The sequence below is a fragment of the Schistocerca americana genome, chromosome 1, assembly GCF_021461395.2.
Source record: "Schistocerca americana isolate TAMUIC-IGC-003095 chromosome 1, iqSchAmer2.1, whole genome shotgun sequence".
Taxonomy (NCBI): domain Eukaryota; kingdom Metazoa; phylum Arthropoda; class Insecta; order Orthoptera; family Acrididae; genus Schistocerca; species Schistocerca americana.
In genome coordinates this window covers 826,925,910-826,940,925 of record NC_060119.1, presented here as the reverse complement: position 1 = coordinate 826,940,925, position 15,016 = coordinate 826,925,910, and the positions used below count along the sequence as shown (strand labels likewise).

The window sequence follows — 15,016 nt, the reverse complement described above, 5'->3', positions numbered from 1 at the left end:
AAACAAGAGTATGAGAATCACAAAACTGCAGCAAAAGCGAACACTTGTTGCAACTTGTCTGATTGGCCGCCGCAACCAAAGACCCTCTAGTGGGTCATGTCGACTGTTGATCCAAAGGGCTACGCAAGACAGTGCAGCATCGATACATCCATATATAAAATGCGTTTTTCTTGGGATATGACATGGCAGTTTCGCGTTAATGTGTCAATGAAACGAGACTAGAAGCGCAATCGTTTCACTGTGACCCCAGATCGACACAGTAAACTGCTTGGATATGGAATCCTGAAACATGTGGTGCGTCAGTTCATGAATATAGATGACTGGCGGCCAGTATGAAAATATATGTCCTTCCATCGCATCCCCGACACTCTTTACCTGTGACAAACAAGGAGACTGCCCAAGCCAGTTAAGAATCCATACAATCCTCAAAGTGTCTGTGGTGTCATTTGATACTCTTATCATCCTGGGAATTACAATAGGGTTTACCATCCCTGCCACGTTCTGGCGAGCATTCAGCATCCTTTCAACAATATTCAAATTTCCTGTTGTCATATTCAACAACTTGCCACACTATGATTCCTGTTGGAAAGCTAAGGGTCTCAACAATCGATACATCCTATGACCTTTCACCAGATATTCTACGCAAAAGATGGCATCGATCTGACCGCCACAAAAAGAAGCGAGACTCGGCGCTGCCACTTGATGACCAAATCAACTCTGGGTCTACATCACGATTGTCTCTGTTGTTTTTGGCGTGGTGTCAGCAGTAAACAATGCTTAGCAACTCGGAATTTCAACCTAGCTTCCGGTGATATTTTCACGACGGTCCGAATTTTAGCTGTTTTGATGGGTCTATTCGTCTTGGCCAGTCGAGTGACTCTGCGAACTTCACGCTATGTAGTGCCTTCGGAACTTTCCGTGTCCACTCCTCTTATCGCACTGTTATGCTGGGTCCATATCGTCGCTATTCTCCCTGCTGTCATAACATTACAGCCAATTGTCTATGAGATCCATTGGCATGATGTCCCTCAAAGCTTCGACCTTTCTCCGAAAGACGGCGCAGCTGCCACGTGCACGATCTCTACGCACGCTGTGCTGCTGTCCCCACCTAAAAAATTCGAGTAACGTTAGACGCACCTAGCAACCGTCATGCAGTCACACCCTTCTTGATCTGCAGAAATGGCGTTTCTGAGTACTGCAAATAAGCTCGCATAAGAATGAAATTTTAATCAACATATCCGACAAAGACGGATATACTGGCGTAACGCCTTGGTAGTGGCTGTTCAGAGTTAGTTATATGTTCCATAGACCATTTCAACATTTCTTTTATCGATGTGATGCATAACGAGTCAGTTTACAGGATATGTACGCATGGTTAGTGTTAACATCAATGAATATATTGTTTAGTCCTACTCATGCTGCTACAGTGTTTTTTTCTGGTTACTAGCTTTTAAGTAGAAATTCATCAATGGAATAGAAGGAGTAGTTCGCTACCTGTCGGACGTTTAATGTTATCGGCAATTAATTAAAAAAATTGTGTTGCTGCCTACTGAACTTCTTTCTGAGCCATTGACAGCTTTAATAGAGCGGAATAGAGGCCATTTTTCTCTCTAGTGTCGTAGGTATGGATATCTATGTCCAGTACTCTCCGAACGTTCTCAACTGGGGAGAGTCCGGTGGTCTTGTTGGGCAAGGTAGGGTTTTTCAAGCACGAATATGGGGTGTAGAAACGCTCGCCTTGTGTGGCCGGGCATTATCTTGCTGTAGTGTAAGCCCAGCATGGCTATCCATGAAGGGCAGCAAAACGGGCCTAAAATATAGTCGACGTACCGCTGTGCTATATCGGTGCCGCGGATGACAACCAAAGTCGACCAGCAATGACAAGAACAAGCACCTCAGACCATCACTCCTGTCTGTCCAGCTGTATGGCGGGCAGCAGTTAGTCTGGTATTCCACCACACTTTGGGGCTGCTACAGACATGTCTTCGGCCGGGAATCTCATTGACTGGAGTAGAACTATCTTCTTTGATGAGTCCCACTGCTAAATAAATCCAGACGACCAGCGAAGGCGTGGGGATACCAACCTGACAGTCGCCATACAGCTTGACAGCCGGGTGTGATGGTCTGGGATACTATTTCATCTCTTAGCAGGACCCCTTGGTTTCATCCGCAGCACCCTTGCAGCACGGCGGTACATGGATGAAAATCTACACCTTGTTTCGTTGCTTTTCACGGCAAGCCATCCTGGACCTACATTTGAGCCCAAACACAGAGTGTGTTTCTACTGCTTGTCATCATGCTTTCCAATCCTACCTTGGCCAGCAAGTTCGCTGGAACTTACCCCAGTTTAGAACGTTTGAAGCATAACGGGCAGGGCACTCCCCCCAGTCGGGATTTTGTGATCTAACACGTCAATTGGACATAATTTGTCACAGTATCCCTCAGGTTGATATCCCACAATCTATCAGTCACTGACAAACCAAAAGTTGTTTTCGTAAGTGCCAGAGGGTTACTAACGTGTTATTAATTTTCCCAATTTGTGAAGCTCTTCCTCTTGAATAAATTAACCAATTGTTCTGAAATTGTAATCTTTGCTTGTCTGTACATGTACATCACAACCACCGATTTTTGTCCCATTCGGGTGCTTCCTTCATGGTGTATCCTTTTTTCTTTCTCACAGGGCGCATCAACATGCGAAATTTTGAAATTTGTAGTAGATATTTATACGGAGTTAACCCTGAAATATGGGAAAAAGCTCATACTTGCAGTTTTCTTGCAACCAACCTACGTGCCATGCATGTATGTGTTTCGTTTATGGAGCGTGATAGCAAATCTCCCATGGCTGTGAACTTTGTACGTAGTTTTATTTTTTTACTTTCTTCTTGTAATAGTGCACTGCATAGTCAGTGATAGTATGAGATGGAGACAGATTTCTGAATAATGGAATTCTATGTAGCAAGATAGTACTTTCTTTAAAAAATGAGCTTCAGCGCCCCCACAATGTATCTTGCACACAGCAAGAGTGTACTTTGTTTCAAAATGTCTTTCACACATAAGAGTGAACTAGACCTGCTATCTACCACTGTGCAATAATGAATCACCCTCAGTATCCCACAGGTGTTCTGCACGTCCTGCCGCTATTGTGACATCTACTAAAAATAATTCATTGTGCCAGGTGCAGGCGTGTAACAGGACGTACTTCCTGGATTGTGACATCATAATTCCACAATCCTGAATTGTGCCATTTTGATCTTTTGGGAACCAGTTAGTGTAATTACTAAGCTCAAGTTTTCAATAAGGTGTTTTGGACTGCTATCATCGTAACCCTTAGGCCTTGAGGACATATGCGTTAGTTCTGGCATCTTGATTTGTAATCTCATGTCTATGCAATCTGAATCGCCATCCTTAATTGTGAATTAGTACTGGTCAGTATTCTGGTGAAATCTGGCAACTATGCAGGCTGCATCCATTACCACTGCCAATAAGGCAACAGTCCATATCACATTTTGTATTTTCTGTCATTTATGTGTAACGTAATTTGCCTAGAGAGGTGGAGGGAGAAGGCAGGACTAGGTAATAAATCATTCTGGCAAAAATGTAGACTGTGCCAGAACACATGAATGCTTCATACTGTCCTCCACCACTTGAATACATCCACCCCACACATTGAGAGGCAGATTCATCTGACATTTGGGTTTTGCAGTCAGGCATTTACAACCATGACTAACATGTCACCAAATACCTCCGAAATATCTAATTGTTTAATTCATCTCTTAGTTTTCTTAAAATGGCACACCATATTCAGATTCATACGACGTCAGAGTTACACTTAGCAATAATTATCACTGATCCCGACGGAGGTTCGAGTCCTCCCTCGGGCATGGATGTGTGTGTGTTTGTCCTTAGGATAATTTAGGTTAAGTAGTGTGTAAGCTTAGGGACTGATAAGCTTAGCAGTTAAGTCCCATAAGATTTCACACACATTTGATTTGAATAATTATCATTTTGTCTGGCATAAAAAAATTCTGATAAACGCAAAAGCATTTGATGTCTTCCTTATACATATCTGAATGTGCCTGTTCTCCACAATCATATTCTCCATAATTACAATTAAATTGGAACTGTCACATGCTTAATGTTGAGGCAAAGCGAAACAAAGACTGCAATTTATTGGCCTAATCCTTAGAAAATGCAGCAGGACTACTAATGAGACCACCTACACTACGCTTATCCGTCCTCTTCTGGAGTGTTGCTGCACGATGTGGGATCTGCATCAGATAGGATTGACGGAGGTCCCGTGCACTACTTGAGAGTGGAATGTTAGAGAAATTGCTTGAAGGTGGTTCGATGAACCCTCTGGCAGGCACATAGTGGTGGATTGCAGAGGAATCGTGTAGAGATGGATGTAGATCAGACTCAAAACATCAGTTTACTACTTTTTCACTCTATTCTTAGATCTGAAACTTGTGTACCATTATTCTGTTGTTCACCTCTTTCATCAGATGGACAACAATTTTCTCTAATGATACTCTCTGCAGTTAAATTAATGTCCAGTCACATAAATTTGATCACCAGTCAATAGACTCCACGTGCCTTTTGCGGCATAGACATGCAGGAAAAGAGTCAATGAGATTCTACAAGATACTAACAGGGATATGGAGCCATGCTGAATCCAGTGCCGTGGCTAGCTAATCTAGATTTGTCGGTTGAGAATTCATGGCGCGAACAGCTCGATAGAGGTGGTCCTTCAGATTCTCAACTGGGTGTAAATTTTGGAAATTTGGCAGATGGGTGAGTGCAGTAAACTTATGCTGGTGTTCTTCGTACCACTCACATACATTGCATGCTGTGCGACAAGTTGCATTGTTCCGATGGTAGACAGTGTCATGCTGAGGAAAAAACAAACTGCATGTAGGGGTGGACGCGAGCTCCAACGAAAGATGCATACATGTGTTGACCCAGTGTGCCTTATAGAATGACGATATCACCTAGGAAAATCCACAAAAACATTTTCTAGAACGTAACTGTTCCTCCTCCGGCCTGAACGCTTCCGACGATTGTTGCATGGTGTTTGCACCTGTCCGATGGAGCATAAGACGTGATTAATCTGTTAAGGCCGACTATCGCCGTTCACTGGACACCCACTTGCCGTACTGACATCCAAATTCCAGCCTTCGTCGTCGATGAACAACAGTCAGTAAGGGTGCATGAAACAGGTGTCATCTGCGGAGGCCTATTCGCAGCGCGGCCGCTATGACCGAGTGGTTCTCGGCGCTTCAGTCCGGAACCGCGCTGCTGCTACGGTCGCAGGTTCGAATCCTGCCTCGGGCATGGATGTGTGTGATGTCCTAAGGTTAGTTAGGTTTACGTAGTTCTAAGTTCTAGAGGACTAATGACCTCAGATGTCAAGTGCCATAGTGCTTAGAGCCATTTGAACCATTTGAACCCATGCGCAGCGGCATTCTCTGAACGGTCATTGAGGGGACACTGTTGACAGCCCCTTGGTTTAACTGGGCGGCCAGTTTCTCAACAGTTACACGTCTATTCTCCTGTACACATCTCCGCTGCCGTCGCTGACCCCTCTCATCGATGGCCCGTGGAGCACCACAGTTACCTTGGCGCCAGTTTTGAATAATGCTAGTTTACCACGCTCAGTGTACTTTAACAACGGCGTCAGGCAAATAGTTTACAAAATTAGCCATTTCTAATATGTTTCCACCTTAGTATCTGAATTAGATCGTATTCGACGATCCTTCCTCTCGCAGTCATCATTCGTCTGACTGTTTTGATGCGGCCCACAACGAATTCCTCTTCTGTATAAATCTCTTCATCTCAGAGTATCACGTGCAACCTACGTCCTCAATTGTTTGCTGGATATATTCCAATCTCTGTATTTCGCTACAGATTTTGTCCTCTACAGCTCCCTCTATCACCATGGAAGTCATTCCCTGATGTCTTAATAGATGCCCTATCATCTTGTAGCTTCTCCTTGTCAGTGTTCTCCACATATTTCTATCCTCTCCAATTCTGCGCAGAAACTCCTATATATTCCGACCGTATCAGTCCACCTAATTTTCAACTTTCATCTGTAGCAGCACATCTCAAATGCTTCGATTCTCTTGTCATACGGTTTTCCCACAGTCCGTGTTTCACTAACTTACAACGCTGTGCTCCAAACGCACTGTATCAGGAATTTCTTCTTCAAATTAAGGCCTATGTTTGATACTAGTAGACTTCTCTTGGTCAGAAATGCTCTTTTTGGCAGTGCTAATCTGCTTTTTATGTCCTACTTGCTCCGTCCGTCATTAATTATTTTGCTGCCTAGGTCGCAGAATTCCTTAACTACATCTCCTTTGTGACCATCAATCCTGATGTTAAGTTTCTCGCTGTTCTCATTTCTGCTAGTTCTCATTACTTCTGTCTTCCTTCCACTTGCTCTCAATCCATATTCTGCATTCATTAGAGTGTTTATTCCATTCAGCAGATCGTCTTCTCTTTCAGTTAGTATAACCATCTCATCAGCGAATCGTATCATCGATACCCTTTCACCTTGAATTTTGATTCCACTTTTGAACCTTTCTTTTATTTCCATTATTGCTTCTCCGATGTTCAGATTGGAAAGTAGGGGCGAAAGACTTCATCGGCTGTCTTACACCCTTTTTAATCCGAGCACTTCGTTCCTGGTAGTCCACTCGCTTGGCTCATTTACATATTGTGTATTACCCGTCTCCTTAATGCCCCGTCTTCTTAATGCTTACTATAATTTTTCTCAGAATTTCGAACATCTTGCACCATTCTACATTGTCGAACGCTTTTTTCAGGCTACAGATCCTATGAACGTGTCTAGATTTTTCTTTAGTCTTGCTTGCATTATCAACGGCAACGTCAGAATTGCCTCTCTAGTTCCTCTATCTTTCCTAAGCCAAACTTACCGTCCTCCAACACATCCACAATTTCCCTCCATTCTTCTGTATATTATTCTTGTCAGCAACTTGGATCCACGAGCTGTTAAGCTAACTGTCCGATATACTGAGTCAGGCCTTCCGACAATCATCTCTTTTCCGATTTCTTCACATTTTTCATGCAATCATTTCTTCTTAGCTTTCTGGCACTTCCTATTTATTTCATTCCCCAGCGACATGTATTTCTGTATTCGTGAATTTCCCTGAACATTTTTGTACTTTCATAGATGAATTGATGTATTTCTTCTGTTATGCATGGTGTCTGCGCAGTCGCCATCTTTGTATTTATGTTTCTTTTTCCAACTTCAGTGACTGCCCTTTTTAGATATGTCAATTCGTCTTCAACTGTACTGCCTACTGAGCTATTCCTTATTGCTGTACCTAAAATCTTAGAGAACTTCAGGCGTATCTCATCATTCCTTAATATTTCCGTATCCCTCTTCTTTGTGCATTAATTCTTGCTGACTAATCTCTCGAACTTCAACCCACTTTTCATCACTACTACATTGTGATCCGAATCTATATCTGCTCCTGGGTACATCTTACAATCCAGAAACTGTTTTCCAAATCTAACTGAAATCTTCCAGTATCTCCCAGTCTTTTCGAAGTGTACCTCCTCCTCTGGTGATTCTTGAACAGAGTGTTCACTATTACTAGCTGAAATTTTTTACAGAACTCAATCAGTCCTTCGTCTCCCTGATTCCTCGTCCTAAGCCCATATTATTCTCTAACTTCTTCTTCTACTCCTTCCCTACCATCGAATTCCAGTCCTCCATGACTATTACATTTTCATCTCCCTTTACTTACGGTATTACCCTTTCAGTATCCTCATATACTTCCTCTATCTCTTCATCGCCAGCTTGCGTCGTTGGCATGTATACCTGATCTATCGTTGTCGGTGTTGGTTTGCTGTCGATTCTGTTAAGAACAACCCTATCACTTAACTGTTCACAGTAACTCACTCTGTGCCCTGTCTTCTTATTCATAACGAATCCTACTCCCGTTATATAATTTTTTTCTGCTGTTAATATTACCCTATATTCGTCTGACAAAAAATCCTTTTCTTTTTTCCATTTCACTTCACTGACAACTACTGTATCTAGATTGAGCCTTTGGATTTCCCTTCTCAGATTTTCTTCCTTCCCTACCACGTTCAAACTTCTGACATTCCACGCTCCGACATAGGTATATACACTGCCGGAAGAAAACAGTATACCCCATTAGAAGATTCGCTCAAGGTTTATTGTTGTGACAGTGCATATGGAAGACTTGAAATTATTACATTTACACATCAGTTGCACAAACAGCTCTGAAATTCCAGATATCGACCCATGCTGAAACATCAATGTTAGTGCTTGGAGAAGCCTCCACGGTGAGCTATGTAGCCGCTGAATCTGGCAGCCAGACAATTTTACAGATGGCGAGTACAGTCATGGGTTATATTAAGCCACGCCTATTCTCCCTGTTCCCGTAGTTTTGTAAAAATTCTTGGCTGACGAGTCGCACGAGTCACTTCTCGTCCCATCATATCCCACACCTCCTCAATTGTAGTCAAATCCGGAGATGGTGCTGGCCAGGGAAGTTGCTTGCACCTCTTGTACAGCACGTTGAGTTTCACGTGAATTGTGTGGGCGAGCATTACACTTTTGGAACAGCACAACAGCTTCTTGTGGAAAGAAGTGCAAAAGTATGCGTCTAACAACATTCTGCACGTACCGAGTGCAGGATAGCGCTCCCTGCAGGAATACCAAACGTGAACGAGAGTTGTAGTTTATCGCACCCCAGACCATAAGGCCCTGGAGTGGGGCCAGTGGGTGTTCGATCCGTGCATTCTACGAGACAATGCTCACCAGGTCGAAGTCGTATGCACAAATGCCCATCACTTGCGTGCAGGCGGGATCTGCTTTCATCGCTGAATACCACAGCGCCCCATTCAATCTTTCAAGCGATCCTCCTACGTCACCAGTCGAGGCGTGTGGCGTGAGTGGAAGACGGGATAGAGATGTGCGTGCCTCTAGTCCCCCTGCTAATAACACGTCTGGGCTCACAAGTCCTCTTACCTGTGCTGTGGTAGCTGTACGGTCTGCCACTGCTGCCCTTAATACACTACTGGCCATTAAAATTGCTACACCAAGAAGAAATACGGATAATAAACGTGTATTCATTGCACAAATATATTATACTAGAACTGAGATGTGATTACATTTTCACGCAATTTGGCTGCATAGATCCTAAGAAATCAGTACCCAGAACAACCACATCTGGCCGTAATAACGGCCTTGATACCCCTGGGCATTGAATCAAACAGAGCTTGAATGACGTGTGCAGCTTCAACACGATACCACAGTTCATCAAGAGTAGTGACTGGCGTATTGTGACGAGCCAGCTGCTCGGTCACCATTGACCAGAAGTTTTCAATTGGTGAGAGATCTGGAGAATGTGCTGGCCAGGGCAGCAGTCGAACATATTCTGTATCCAGAAACGCCCGTACAGGACCTGCAACATGCGGTCGTGCATTATCCTGCTGAAATGTAGGGTTTCGCAGGGATCGATTGGAGGGTAGACCCATGCGCCGTAACAAATCTGAAATGTAGCGTCCACCGTTCAAAGTGCCGTCAGTGCGAACAAGAGGTGACCGAGACTTGTAACCAATGGCACCCCATACCATCACGCCCGGTGATACGCCAGTATGGCGATGACGAATACACGCTTCCAATGTGCGTTCACCGCAATGTCGCCAAACACGGATGCAACCATCATGATGCTGTAAACAGAACCTGGATTCATCCGAAAAAATGACGTTTTGCCATTCGTGCACCCAGGTTCGTCGTTGAGTATACCATTGCAGGCGCTCCTGTCTGTGATGCAGCGTCAAGGGTAACCGCAGCCATGGTCTCCGAGCTGATATTCCATTCTGCTGCAAACGTCGTCGAACTGTTCGTGCAGATGGTTGTTGTCTTGCAAACGTCCCCATCTGTTGACCCAGGGATCGAGACGTGGCTGCACGATTCGTTATAGCCAAGCGGATAAGATGCCTGTCATGTCGACTGCTAGTGATACGAGGCCGTTGGGATCCAGCACGGCGTTCCGTATTATCCTCCTGAACCCACCGATTCCATATTTTGTTAACAGTCATTGGATCTCGATCAACGCGAGCAGCAGTGTCGCGATACGATACACCGCAATCGCGATAGGCTATAATCTGACCTTTATCAAAGTCGGAAACGTGATGGTACGCATTTGTCCTCCTTACACTAGGCATCACAACAACGTTTCACCAGGCAATGCCGGTCAACTGCTGTTTGTGTATGAGAAATCGGTTGGAAACTTTCCTGATGTCAGCACGTTGTAGGTGTCACCACCGGCGCAACCGTGTGTGAATGCTCTGAAAAGCTAATCATTTGCATATCACAGCATCTTCTTCCAATCGGTTTAGTTTCACGTCTGTACCACTTCATCTTCGTGGTGAAGCAATTTTAATGGCCAGTAGTGTAATACGATGATCCTGACGGGCGACTTAGGCTGCGTGGACGTCCAGAAGATTATCAACGGGTGCGAGAATGTTCACGTGACCACTGATACCAGCATCATTGCACAGCTGACACGGCACGTCCAACTTGGGCAGCGATTCCTCCAAAGGACCATTCCGCCACTCGGAAGACCACAGTATGACCCATTTCAGTCGGGCTCATTTGGCTGTAGGAGGCACGAGTGCTTCTCCGTGGTGTGGTTTCCTGGTTGCCGCTCACGTTTACACCACACTGAGCTTTCTGGCTGAGAACATTCCCTGTTAAAAGGTAGACAACGATGGCGCTCTGGTAGCTATACCACTACGCTGCCTGTTGGCGGACGCCGTTGAAACCATTATCAGTAAATGTACTATCCCCCAGGTGGCGTATGCCGTCATCAGGTCGAAATTGAGTCGTCTCTTCAGGCGTAGTAATTTCTTTCCCGGCAGTGTAGTTTTTCGCTGGCTAGTAATGCAGGAGGTGCCCGCCCGGTTAGCCGAGCGCTCTAACGCACGGCTTTCCGGAGTGAGAAGGAGCGCCTGGTCCCCGGCACGAATCCGCCCGGCGGACCTGTGTCGAGGTCCGGTGAGCCGGCCAGTCTGTGGATGGTTTTTAGGGGGTTTTCCATCTGTCTCAGCGAATGCGGGCTGGTTCCCCTTATTCCGCCTCACCTACACTATGTCGGCGATTGCTGCGCAAACGAAGTTCTCGACGTACGCGTACACCACCATTACTGTACCACGCAAACATAGGGGTTACACTCCTCTGGTTTGATACGTTCCCTGGGGGGTCCACCGGGGGCCGAACCGCGCAATAACCCTGGGTTCGGTGTGGGGCGGTGGAGGTCTGAAGTGGACTGTGGTAGTCGTCGTCGGGTTGTGGACCACTGCGGCTCCGGCGGGGACGCAGCCTCTCCGTCGTTTCTAGGTACCCGGTTAACATACAATACATACAATATAATAGAATGCATGAGGTTCTTGTGACTTTTCATTTAGGTGGGAACTTCTCACCAATGTTTGTAACACATCACATCTGTTGTGGCAAACTTAGGGAAAATATTCTATTCGTGTGTGGGCTTCTCCTTTAAAGAAAGAAGACACTGACTGTATTACATTCTACTAATTTTCAGTGTTTCCTAGTATCACATTACACGACTTTTGATTCGTTTCCTCATTTTTGTTTTGATCTCCATCAGGTATAGCAATGCCTTAAGTCTGAAATGTTTCATAATTTAGAATTCTGTGTGAAGTTGCTTCATGAAAAATAAAAAGGACAACGTTGGGAGATTGAAACAATCTTCTTTTTATCACTCGCAGGTCTGACGGTCGCACTTGCGAAGATGTGGATGAGTGCCTGTCCTCGAATCACGGGTGCCAGCAGCTGTGCGTCAACACTCTGGGGTCCTTCACCTGTGCTTGCAAGACCGGCTTCCGGCAACGTGGAGACGCCTGTGTTGGTCAGACTCGCACTCCTTGGCATCTTGCAATGCGTCTTTTCTCTTTGATCTTCTAAGTTCATTTTCAATCGATATGACTAAGTAACACACATTTGTTTTGTTGCTGGACTGGACGATACGCTATTAGAAAAGTTATGCCGTATGTGACTGTTGTTTCAGACGTGGACGAGTGCGAGATCAACAACGGTGGGTGCAGCTACTTGTGTGTGAATTCTCCGGGTTCCTTCCACTGCGTCTGCCCCAAGGGCTTCAGACCTAGTGCTAGGTGAGTCAACGAATATCTGTATTTCTGGCAAATCTTTCTTGCTACTGACATATATTTCGTGTTGCACTATTACATTTTTTGGCTTTCATTCACTGAGAAAAGTATTTTTCCATGCCAGAAATGTTGTGGTGTTGAAATGCAGCTCTCTGATTCCATAACATCGACTTAAATGTGGATAATACTTTTTTCGTTTAAAACAGTGGGTCACTGCCACTACATAGTGTCATTCCAAAAGTTGACGTGCCTTTAGCTAAACAAAAATTTGTACTGGCCTATAAAAAAAAAAGACGAACAACCACACGTAATACTATACCACATAGAGAAGCCAGTGATTCCAATGAAATATCTAGGGCAACATTTCAAAAGTTAAGATTTTGTGACAGTCCCTGATGTTTAGTACTCAAACGAGAACTTATAAGTAGCTCTAAATGAATCAGTATACCTATGAAAAATGTAAGCTACTATGTGGACCGTGCTCGACTCGTAGATAATGTTTGTAGTGGAAATCTACCTAACACGATAAATGATTATCAAATAGGTGAATAATCATGGTTTTACAAATGTGAAAATGTTGGTCAAATTTTGTGAATATCATGAACCAAATTGAAAAATAAATATTACTTTATCCCACCCATCAGGATAGATCATATCACGAATCAGTAACATGCAGTGCAACAGCATAAAGCACCAGGGTACGGGTGCACTGGACAATAGTGATCCATTCGAAATGACCCCCAGGCAGCAGAGAGATTAAGAACGAACTGATAAATCATTTCATGCATACGGACCCATTTCTGTGATGCCTCTGGTCTTGGCGTATGGTGTAAGCGTTACAGATTGGCCTGTTTCCAAGAACGAATTTCAATGCTCTTTGTGAATTGGAGTTTCTAAAATCGTTGAACAAAATAGTAAACACTGAGAAAGTCACCAAAAATTGAAACTAAAACACTTGTCCTCAGAGTACTTATTAAAGTAACAGAGTATGAAGTCTTCTTTTTCTCCTGGTACGACTGGCGACACGTAACATGTTAGACAGTTTCCACTCGCGCTAACAATTACTTTTCGTTCTGGTCTGTGCTCTTCATAACGTGTATGGCTTACAGATAACAACTTGTAGCGTAGCAGTCAATTTATTTTCATTCACTCAATTTTAAATTCCATGCTAAAATAAATGTTGTAATCATTCTGATCCTTTCAGATGACAAATCACAGTTATCTGATTTGTTTGATGTAACCATTGAATGTGTAACGACGAAGGTAGTCTCGTAATTAATTTAATGTAACAAAGAGTTCTTATTGTACAATTGTTAACTGTAGGAACAACACAACAGTTGCTGAATCAACTATATTTTTATTGCTGACAAGACCAGTTTATGATAAAATAAGTTGTATCATCTGGTGTAAACTGCAAGGATCAAAAGAATATGTGTGAAAACGAGGGCATGCGATTCTCAATAAATGGATAATATAAGGGATAAACAACTATACGCACGTACGAACACCTAAACGAGTCATTAAAAAAGATGGTTGAAACGGCTCTGAGCTCTATGGGACTTAACATATGAGGCCATCAGTCCCCTAGAACTTAGAACTACTTAAACTTAGCTAACCTATGGATATTACACACATCTATGCCCGAGGCAGGGTTCGAACCTGCGACCGAAACTGGGCGAGAAAAAAAAAATACTTTGCAATATTTATTGAAGGCCCCTCGTATCAAATGCTTTTGTATTTTAGATTCTCGTCTGTTGTCAGATAAGTTGCCATTACTCGACAGATTTTAATCAGTAGATTCATACTGGGTTTGGTAAACGAAATTATTGTCACCTGTCCACCTGCTTTATGTCGCGGCACTTCAATGTTGTGGTGGCATTATGTGTAGCGACAGTGAACCTATGGTACAGCATTCATCCTCTACATCGCAGCCTTCATTATCGATGGACATGTGGGAAATAAATCGAGTGATCAGTTATATACTCGCTGACTCTGAAGGGTAAAACACCCTGAAAATCCACTTTGTCCTTCTAAGTATCGTTGAGTTGTATGGTTACGCAATGCCAAGTTGTTTGAACACCCTGAGAGATGTCGTCACTATTTCGCAAAAAGCAGATAACTGGTTAAGTGCACCGAAATGGAAAAAAAAGAACGTTGTGGTTCTGAGTACAAAATGTGTTTAAGGGCCGGGCGGAGTGGCCGAGCGGTTCTAGGCGCTAGAGTCTGGAACGGCGTGACCGCTACGGTCGTAGGTTCGAATCCTGCCTCGGGCATGGATGTGTGTGATGTCCTTAGGTTAGTTAGATTTAAGAAGTCTAAGTTCTAGGGACTGATGACCTTAGCAGTTAAGTCCCATAGTACTCAGAGCCATTTGAACCATTTTTGTGTTTAAGGGAATATGGCGGGGCTAAATTTCTTATAAAAATACACTCAAACGGGCTTTCCGAACTGTACTACCGGCCGCAATTGATCCACAGTATTGCAGTGAATATCTCCAAACACAAGCACCCTCGTTCACATACTTAAATGATTTGTCAGACCACAATTTTTTTTCCTAACCGTCAGTGATGCAGTTGATGGGGTCGTTACACTTGACAGATGACAGATGTATCCGCATGTACTGTGGGTGAAACAGTGGACGTGTCCTGCAGGAGCACATTTTCCATATTAAGCAGCCCATAGTTAATAATGATATGTTGCCAAATTTACTGTTATAATGATTACCCACGACCGCCACTGCTTTGCGCTGCCTCACTGAGCGACTGAACTAGTTGAACGTTTTACGTTTGCTACGACGCTAACTATTTCTATCTGCAACTCAGTACCTTAA

The 15,016-nt window shown here is 43.9% G+C and overlaps 1 protein-coding gene across 1 annotated transcript in view; it reads left to right on the top strand.

Moving 5' to 3' along the window:
* LOC124594457 (fibrillin-1-like) overlaps positions 1-15,016 on the top strand; it is a 200,812-nt gene that overhangs the window by 121,160 nt on the left and 64,636 nt on the right. The window contains exons 11-12 of the mRNA XM_047132836.1: positions 11,788-11,927; positions 12,087-12,192. Coding sequence (XP_046988792.1) covers positions 11,788-11,927; positions 12,087-12,192 — 246 coding nt within the window. The remainder of the gene's footprint in view (positions 1-11,787; positions 11,928-12,086; positions 12,193-15,016) is intronic.